Source organism: Candoia aspera, chromosome 4 (genome assembly GCF_035149785.1).
Source record: "Candoia aspera isolate rCanAsp1 chromosome 4, rCanAsp1.hap2, whole genome shotgun sequence".
NCBI classification, from domain to species: domain Eukaryota; kingdom Metazoa; phylum Chordata; class Lepidosauria; order Squamata; family Boidae; genus Candoia; species Candoia aspera.
In genome coordinates, this window is record NC_086156.1 from 113,764,477 (window position 1) to 113,774,320 (window position 9,844).

Here is a 9,844-nt window from a genome sequence, read left to right on the forward strand (position 1 = left end):
CCCGCCGAAGCGGTACCTATTAATCTACTCACATTGGCATGTTTTTGAACTGCTAGGTTGGCAGGAGCTGGGACTTGCAACGGGAGCTCACCCCATCACGCAGATTCGAACCATCAACCTTCCGATTGGCAGGCTCAGCAGCTCAGCAGTTTAATCTGCTTATTTATATTATTTATTATTGTAATTTTATACTGTAGATTTTATGATTGTTGTTTTAATTGATTGTTGTAAACCACCCAGAGTCCCCCGATGGGAGGAGATGGGCGGGGACAAATTGGATAAATAAATAAATAAACTCATTAAAACACCTTCCTTTTTAGGTATCCTGTCAGAGGCCCAGTTGGTGGAGTCTGGAGGAGACGTGAGAAGGCCTGGAGAGTCCCTTCGCCTCTCCTGCCAAGCCTCTGGGTTCAGCTTCAGCAGCTATTCGATGAGCTGGGTGAGACAGGCTCCAGGGAAACGACTAGAATGGGTGGCCTGCATATGTCCAGGCTCATCTAGCACTTGTGTGGAAGTGAAAAGTCCCCTGTGCAAGCACTGAATCACGTCTGACCCTCTGGGGGGATGCCGCAAACTGTTTCACCTCTTTGTCTCAGAAAATAAAATCCCATCACCTTGTGCAAAGCTCTTCATCAAGATAAAGCCAAGCCATCTCACCCCAAAGCCAATGTCAGGCTGTGAGTCCTCTGCTTATGTGTCTCTGTGTGTGCCTTTGAAACAGTGTTGACTCCTGGAGACTGCCTGGACTAGTCCCTACAATTTTCTTGGCAAGATTTCAGAAGTGGTTTGCCCTTGTCTTCTTCCTTGTGGTGAGAGAGAGAGACAGCCCCAAGGTCACCCAGCTGGCTTTGTGCCTAGGGCAAACTAGAACTCACAATCTCCTGATGTCTAGCCTGCTGCCTTAATCACGAAACCAAACTGGCTCACTCATATATTATTAATAACTGTGTACATGGGAGACTATAGCATGAACTATGTTATGGCCTCCTTCAGGTTCTCACAACAAGGCAGCTAAGCCATGATAACCACACAACATTATTCTCTATGACTGAGAAAAAGAGAAGGAGAAAGAGAGAGAGAGAGAGAGAGAGGTTACTGTGCTGTTCTCTATTCTTAGCTTGACTATTTCTCTTTCAACTTACCTCAGATCTAGTGCAGATAAAATCCCTTGTGATTAAAATGGTAGTTGTCCTCAAGTTCTCAAGACTTCCTCCATGTCCACTTTCTGTAGCAAGCTGAACGGCTTAGGCTCTGCCGCATATTCATTTTCTCTTGCCTTTATCATTCTCCTTAATTGAGCTAGTGTTAAAGTGTTGGTACCCCCCTTATTCCAGACCTATCCAAAACATAGGAGATCTGTTATGCTTTGCCCCCCATTATCTTGGAAGGAAGTCAAAGACTGGCAGGGACTGGGAACAGAGGCAGTTGAAGCAGGAGAGGGATCCACAGTGGGGGCACAAATACTGAGCTGGATAGTTATCTTGGTAACTTTAGGAAGTTTATGAACTTTCTTGGTAACTGCAGGTTCTTAGTGAAACGTCCTAACTCTACTGCTGACTACTTGCTTTGAACCTTGAACCAATATGACCGTTATGACACTATAGTCCACAGATGTTCAGAACTTATTGCCTCCCAAGTCATGTTGTTGATCTTTGAGAAAACAACTAATGGAAAGTGTTGCCCTTTTTATGCTGATCAGTATGTAAATACAGGGACAGATTCCTGTGGAAATGAAATAAATGCTCTGTGCCCTTTCGTCATCAATGGTCTCAACCCCATTCACTTGGACTAACATCAATCCAACTGCACCACCACCACCCTGAAAAAATGAAGAGAAAAAATGTTCTTTTGCTGCAGTTACTTTTCTGTTCAGCCCTCTTCAGAGGTAAAGTATGATTTTCTCCTTCAGCAAAAGAAGACAACCCAGACATTCTATACATTAATGAATATTAAAATGCACATTGATTCCTAGGTGTTAAGTCTGAAGGTCAACTGGAACAATCTGGAGGAGATGTGAAAAAACCTGGAGAGTCCCTCCGTCTCTCCTGCAGAGGCTCTGCTTTTGACTTTGGCAATGCTGGCCTGCATTGGATGCGACAGGCTCCGGGGAAAGGATTGGAATGGGTTGCAACTATTTGGTACGATTCCAGTAAGCAACTCTATGCAGAGTCCGTGAAAGCGCGTTTCACCATCTCCAGGGACAACTCCAAAGGTGAACTCTATTTGCAAATGAATAACCTGAAGACAGAAGACACGGCAGTCTATTACTGTGCAGCAAGCACAGTGAGAGGAAGTGAATCTGAAGCCTGGCAAAAACCTCCTTTTAAGTGGAGCCAATCTCGACCTTTCTATGGCACTACAAATTCAAAGCCTTTCTGTTATTTCCTCAGTGAAAATCGTTACGCCTTTCTTTAAAAGATGAACAGGAAATCAAGCCTATTAAAGATGTTCAGATTTCTTGCCCAGTAAACAGAATAAAGTGAAATTGCATTGGGTGGCAGCTTAATACAGTGGAGAAGAGAGAGGGGATGGGGGCTGCTGAAGCATGACAATATATATATTTCAAAGTTTTGTTCCTAAATGATATATTGTAAACCACCACAAAGATAACGCTTTCTGAAAACATGCTAGCATGTCTAAAAGGGGTGATTTATTTAGTTTAGTGTTCTCAGGTGTGATTCTTAAATGGGAAATATATCAGAATGTATTTATGTTACCCAATTTTTTTTTTTTCACTGAAATTTGCATTTACTTTGCATTATTAACCTGCAAATGTCTTCAACGGTGAGAATCATCTTCTGGCTAACTTAAAATATATATATATATTGTTGCAAGTCTGATGTGGACTTCTTGTTCTACTGATGTATGGCTATTCCTTTCAATAATCCCTATGCTTAAAAAACCCACATTTATTTTTTTTTAAAGTAATTTATTTTTATTATATTGTTGTGAAACTTACATAATACATTATATTGTTTTGATACAGTGATATTTGTACAATGATGATTAAAGATTATTAACTCACTAATAAATGACCCAGAGTCATTTTCAAGATGGGTGGTGTAAAATATGATAAATCAACCAATAAATAAATAAACAATGTTTAGATAACTTAGACCATTGGAGATAAAAAGAGAAAGAAATATTATGTCAGTATGAATTAGGATTTAAAATGTCAGTGTTTATGAGTGTAAGATTATTTGGATTTTTCATCCAGAATTGAATATAACATTAAAAAAACCACTGCAGATTGCGTTAAAGTATTTGGTGCACAATAAAAGTGTTGGTCTTAGGCACTTAGCATTAAGGCCTTCACTGTATTTTTACTTAATGTTTTTTGTACATGTTGAAAAAGGAAAAAAGATAAACAAAGCAAATTGAACAACAATTGGAATACTGGAAAATAAAGAAAGAAAAAAGGTCACAAAAAAGGAAGGAAACAAGAAAGAAAAAGAGTACTTGGTTTCTAACTTCCCCCTTTGTATGCTTCTGTTAATTTATGGTATTTATAAACATTTGGTCCCCCTTAGAAGCCAGGCTGTAAATGTTTATATTTCCCATGCTGTGTGATGTATTGTATGTATGGGAACCATTCTTAAAATGTACAGTTCTTGATATCTTGGTAAAATTCAAATACTGACAAAATAACTAAGAAAAACACATGCATCTTCAACATCCTGCTCTTCAGCCAAAGTTAAAATAAAAATGCTGTTGATCTCTGTCAAAACCAAACAATAGGGCCGTTAATGCTTGGGAACTAGTTCATTGTTTTCATATAGAGTAGATTAAGCCTACTCAGAGTGTAAGTTCATTGCATGTACTTTATAAAGAACAGGAACTTGACACACATGACCACAATTGCCTGCACACACCTAAACAGGCCATGACAGTGGACTCCCTAATTCTTCCTCCTAAACGGCTTCTCCATAGTCAAACTTTGTAACATAGAATCTCAGAACTTCTTCCTCTTTATCAGCTGTTCCTTGGTGTTCAACTCAGGACGTAGTATAATTATGTAGCATTTTGGGAAAAAGATGCAGCCAAGTAGCCCAGCACTGGAGACTAGGATAGAGAAGATCTCCACAGCTACCATATATTTTCCCTTAGTGCTCAGATAGGTTGGAACAAAAGTCAACCAAACACTGCAAAACATCAACATGCTAAAGGTAATAAACTTGGCTTCATTGAAAGTGTCTGGCAACTTTCTGGCGAGGAAAGCCACAGTGAAGCTGATGATCGACAGAAGTCCCATGTAGCCCAGGACAAAAGAAAACATGGTGATAGAACCTTCCTTACAGTTTGCTATGATCTCTTTGGGTAGTGACTGCATATCCAAATCTGGATATGGGGGAGAAGTTGCCATCCACACAACACAAATGCCTGCTTGGATAAGGCAGCTTAAAAGAATGGTGAAGCTAGAAAGTCTTCTCCCAAGCCACCTTCTCATGTTGGACCCTGGTTTGGTAGCCATGAAAGCTACAACCACCATGATGGTTTTGGCCAACACACAAGAAATAGCTACTGAGAAGATGATGCCAAAAGCAGATTGGCGGAGAAAGCAGGTCACCTTCTTAGGTTCTCCAAGGAATAGCAAAGAAGAAAGGAAGCAGAGGAAGAGAGAGAAGAGGAGAATGTAGGTGAGATCCTGGTTGTTGGCTTTGACAATGGGAGTATTGTGGTGTGTAATAAATAGTCCAAGCACCAAGACCGTGGTGAAAGAAAAGGAAAAGGCTCCTGAGGAGAGAATAATCCCTAAAGGCTCTTTGTAGGAAAGGAAGGTTATTACTTTAGGGAAACATTTGTCTCTACTCCTGCTTGCATACTGATCTTCTGGACAATGGAAACAATTGCCCATGTCTAAAAGAAAAGATGAACAGACTTGAATTAATATATGGTTCCATGAGTGTGTTTTCTGTGGGAGTCTCTGTCCATACTGACTTGGACCCCTTGCTTTCCACTTAGAGAGATGGCCTTCTAAAACACTCTTGGCATATTATTTAGAGCCAGTTTGGTTTAGTGGTTAAGGTGCTGGGCTAGAAACCAGGAGTCTGTGAGTTCTAGTCTTGCCTTAGGCATGAAAGCTGGCTGGGTGACCTTGGACCAGTCACTTTCTCTCAGCCCAACTCACCTCACAGGGTTGTTGTTGTGGGAAAAAATAGGAGGAGGAAGGAGTATTAGGTATGTTCGCCACCTTAAGTTATTTATAAAAATAATAAAGGCAGGACAAAAGTTAAAACAAATAATTTAAATATGCTTCTTCTTATTTTTCTTGGTCTTAAAAATGCCTGTGGATTACTTTCAGTAGTCTGCCAAAGCTAAGTCTCCTGAACATCATCTTATTAGGAAAGGCTCTATTAGGGGAATGTTGCTACTAATAGCATAATTAATATGAACTTCTAGAGTAAGGAATGTTAATTAAGAGGAAACAGAAGAAGTTCATCCCATGAAAACGAATGCATTTTAAGTTCTTCATCTTCCCAAATTATGGTCTGCTTATATTTTGGGCCAATGTACGGTACAGTGTACTGCTCCCACAAACCATTTATGATGAAGCTCAATTCAAAGCCCACCTTTCCACCTTGAAATCATTCCTTCAGGGCACTGATCACAGCCATAGCAGCAGAATTTCTTCCCATCCTCCTTTTTCTTATGATAACCTGGGTCACAGGAATCTGTACACACAGACAGAGGGATCATCTAACCATTAAAAAAAAAAGTGTTTTTAAATGGCATTTGGAAATAACATTTAGGAATCAATCTAGGAGAAATATATGGTCCCATTTTCCTATATATAGGTGGCAGTACCTATTAAAATGCGACAAACTTCTTTTTTTTAAAAAGGCTTATCTGAATGAGATCTGTTGAATATGTTGAATGGGAGATTATCAGGAAATTCTAGGGAATTTTGAGAAGTTAAAAAACATCCCAGAAGGAGAAACTATTATTGTCAATTAAAGTGCAAGAAGATACCAGTTTGAAGACCAATTTAACTTGATTTCCATCGCTGGAGGTTTTCAAGAAAAGATTGGACAACCATTTGTCCGAGATGGTATGAGAACTCCTGCCTTGAGGGGAGGTTGGATTAGAAAACCTCCAAGGTCACTTCCAACCCTATGATTCCATAATTCCATAACTCCATGATTTAATTCTTTATTTAAATCATTATTTTCCAGTAATAATGATTTTCTTTCCCTTCCATGGGAAAACTTGGTTAGAAGGTCTGAAGGGCTAATGTCATATATGATGATGTATACATGGTATAAACATGAGCAGTAATGGTTAATAACAACTTTATAAATAACATAATAAATCACAGATGACATGCCTCATGCCTAAAAGGTTATTCTAGATAGTCACTGAACATATCCCTCCCAAAGATCCAGCTAAAGAAAAAAAAATAAATAAAAAAACATAGTAGGTTTCACAGAAGATCTCCTAAGAAGTCAGTTTAACCATTAAAGGAAATTCAAGCCCAAGGTTATCTATCTTGATATAATGAAGACCACCTCTAAGATCAGAAGTCATACCTGATTATAATACTTTGGCCAGATAATTTTATTTTCATGGATGGTGATTTTTTGCTCTTCAAGGGCATGAGGATTCAGTTCTCCAACCTTCACTCTAATAAAGGAGTTGTTGGAGAATATGACCAGATTGGTAATATCAAATCCAGCAACCAGTTCTTTATTTTCATTAAAGGACACTGTTTCTCCAGCAGAGTTGTTAAAGACAATGTGTTGAAGAACTGGGTGGACCTAGTTGAAGAAGGGAAAGATAATTTGATGAATTCAAGGGCTATTTCCCAGGGTGCTTCAGAAATATAGAATTTCAGGTAGGAATTCTCAGTCAGTAGATACTCCATCCATCCATCCATCCATCCATCCATCCATCTTCTCTACCTCTATTATCTGCAAAGAATCCTGGTGGTTAAGGCCATGGAACATTAAGAAGCTTTGATCCATGGAAAGAGTAATATTTGAGAAGAATCAAGGCAGCTTTGCCTGAAGTATTCCAAACCTTCATCCAGGGAAGCTTTGTTTATATTATCCTTTAGGACATAAAGACTCTACTTCATCTTTCCCATGGCCCCTTATCTTTTGCACAGAGATATGCTGAGGAAAAGTGCCAGTATGGCCAGTGGGGCTAATTAAGTGGGGGACAGGTCTTATCATTATAAGAATCACAGCATAAGAAGACATTATAGGTGGTCCTAAAATTGTGGTGGTGGTGGTGGTGGTGGTGGTGGTGATGACAATGATACATTTGTATCTTGCTTTTTCTTGAAGAGCTCAAGGTGGCTTACATGAAAGTAAGTGTATTTTTAATATCACAAAAACCAATAGTTCCACTTTATTTTGCTTGGATCAGACCCCCACCTTGAGTGCTACATCTTTAAGAAGGATTCTGGAAATGAGAACTGGTTCAGAGAAGGACAGCAAGGACAGACTGGGAACTCTGATCAACGTCCTGTGAAGAGTGATTGAAAGAGCTGGGCATATGTACCCTTGAGAGGAGAAAAGTGTAGCTATAACATTTGAAATATCTGCAAGGACGTCACACAGAGAAAGACTAAGTCACGTTCTCTGTCTTGCCAAAGTCCAGGGTAGGAATGTAGAGATGTACATATCATGTTACAGGAAGATCAGTTCCAACTGAACATGAGGAAAAGCAAAACTGTCTAACTGTCAAAGCAGTTCTACAAAGCAACCAATTCCCTAGAGAGGTTTGGGGCTCACTACTCTGTGGACGTCTTCCCACAAAATTTGCAATACTGCCCACTCACTAGGTTAGTTTCCTGTCCCACACACTCCAATAGGGAGGGCACATACCAGGTCCTCTTCCTGAGACAATGCCACCTGATGGAACCTTAGAGGTGTGCCTTCTTAGTGATGGCACCTAGGTTTTAGAATAATCTGCCCCCAGTATACAGTTGGTTCCAACCCTGCACACCTTTAGAAAGGTAGTGAAGGCCTGGTTCTTTCCCCAGACCTTGTGGTCTGGTTGAGTAAAGTCACCATTGTTGTGTTGTAGTCTTTTAGACTGGTTGCCATTTTATGGTTTTAGCTGGTTTTTAAAGTACTGTATTGCTTTTGTAAATGCAGTTGATTTTTGCATGCCTCCCAGAGTCACTTTGTTGAGTTGAGCAGCTACATAAAATGCCATTCTTAATAAGTAAGTAAGTAGGTGAATCCATACATACATATATACTACTTATTGGGGATGCTTTGATCCCTATGTTTGCACTGAGCAAGGGGTTGCATTTGATGCCTCCGGTGGCCCATCCCAAGTCTGTACTTCCACTTACCACAGTTACGTTTCCTCTTACCTTCTCTGCTATGGTAGAGATGGTAGAGCCAGAGCTAGAATATATTACAGACATACAATCAGGTATGGGGCAAACTACTCTTGTGTGTTACCAACAACCAATACCCAGCTCAATGCATTATTTCACATCCATTTAGTTTACTCGTAGTTTTGTTTTATGTTACTTCAGGATCTCATTAGGCACTTCCAAGAAGCAGAGGTCTTACTTCCAACTCTTCCAATAAGTTCCTGGAAAAACCACAAGAGTTTCCTTTGCGGATGTAACAGACTATACATCCCAAACCCTCTTTTGGCTGCTGAATGTCCGTAGACCTTGGAGTGAAGTGATAGCTCAGCGAGAAAAGTCATTATGCTTCACTTTGACAAGTTGAACTGCTTCGATTCTGTGGGACCAAGCTATAGAGGAAGGACTATTGCTGAAATATTACCTGCCAAGGCTGGAGATCTTGAAGACTTTGGCTTTGCACTATTTTTCTGTATGTAGATCTGGATGATAACACAGCATGTAGAGCATGGGCTATGGAATAGACTGCATTGTACACACCGTAACTGTGACCAGTCATGCTCATCTCAAACACGGGGCTAGGAAGATCCTCTAACTTCTCATCACCGTTGCATATTCCAGCAATCTCATCTGGTTCTTGCAACTTTGTAAGTGAGCACTCAAAGGCTTGCTCCCAGAATTTTTTGAGGAAACCACCTCCTTCTGTGTTAAAAGGCTTTATGTTCTGAAGATATGCTTGGAACCCTAGATGCTTATTGGAGTGAATAGAGAAGGAAATAGTCCCTTGGAACATTTTAAAATACTTACGTGTAATGTAGCCTGTCACTGTGAAATCAATCTGGAAAGTGGTAATCCATACCTTTCCAAGAGATATGTTTGCCTTGTATTCCAGATCTGCTAGAGGCACTAAAGAGCTCAGCCACAGAAGTGTCATGCTTTCACCATAAATAATGCATACTCTAGCTTGTCTATCCATGAAGGATTTGGAGATAATTGATGCCATATCTCCAAGTTCCTCCAGAGGAAGAAAGAGACCTTGTTTAGGAAGTGTTCTTCTGAAAGCAGAACAGATTCCATTTTCATGCAGCGCCTCTTCCAGGGTGTCCAAGAAATGTTCCCCTGTGTCATCATCCATAGCAAGGAGCCCAACCCATGTCCATCTGCAGTGTAGAAGCAACTGGATAATACCCTTATGCTGATGACTCTCATTTGGGACCATGCGGTAGAAGGAAAGAGGATGCGTTTTGTCTCCTGAGGCAAATGAACCATAACTAAGCTAAAAAGGAATGTACAGATGTTTAAAGGTACATGAAAAGTCCAAGGGACATTATTCTATCAGTGCATGTTATGGACATTGCTGATGATGGGGGCCCTCTCCCGGGGGAAAAAACACACGTGCAGTTCTGATTCTCTTTGCCTCCCTATCAAGAGATCCAGAAAGGAACCGCCTCAGCCTTCTGAGCTTTTCTGGTAGGAATTGCTGGTGCTTTCTCAGTTTAGCAGGATTTTGTATTG

General features: G+C 40.2%; 1 protein-coding gene across 1 annotated transcript; it reads right to left on the reverse strand.

Annotated features, from left to right (window-relative positions):
* Positions 1-3,952: 3,952 nt before the first annotated feature.
* Positions 3,953-9,548, reverse strand: LOC134497179 (vomeronasal type-2 receptor 26-like). Its single transcript, XM_063302854.1, has 4 exons — positions 8,754-9,548; positions 6,528-6,755; positions 5,571-5,697; positions 3,953-4,857 (listed from the first exon to the last, which is right to left on the reverse strand). The coding sequence occupies exons 1-4, from the start codon at positions 9,546-9,548 to the stop codon at positions 3,953-3,955; spliced, it is 2,055 nt and encodes a 684-aa protein (XP_063158924.1).
* Positions 9,549-9,844: the final 296 nt, after the last annotated feature.

Bases quoted from the DNA above. Each gene is read 5' to 3' on its own strand.
- LOC134497179 (XM_063302854.1), bottom strand. From the start codon at position 9,548: ATGGTCCCAAATGAGAGTCATCAGCATAAGGGTATTATCCAGTTGCTT. The intron at 5,698-6,527 runs GTATGACTTCTG...TTTAATGGTTAG, and splicing joins GGCCAAAGTATTATAATCAG to ATGATCCCTCTGTCTGTGTG. The intron at 4,858-5,570 runs GTGGGCTTTGAA...CTTTTCTTTTAG, and splicing joins AATGATTTCAAGGTGGAAAG to ACATGGGCAATTGTTTCCAT.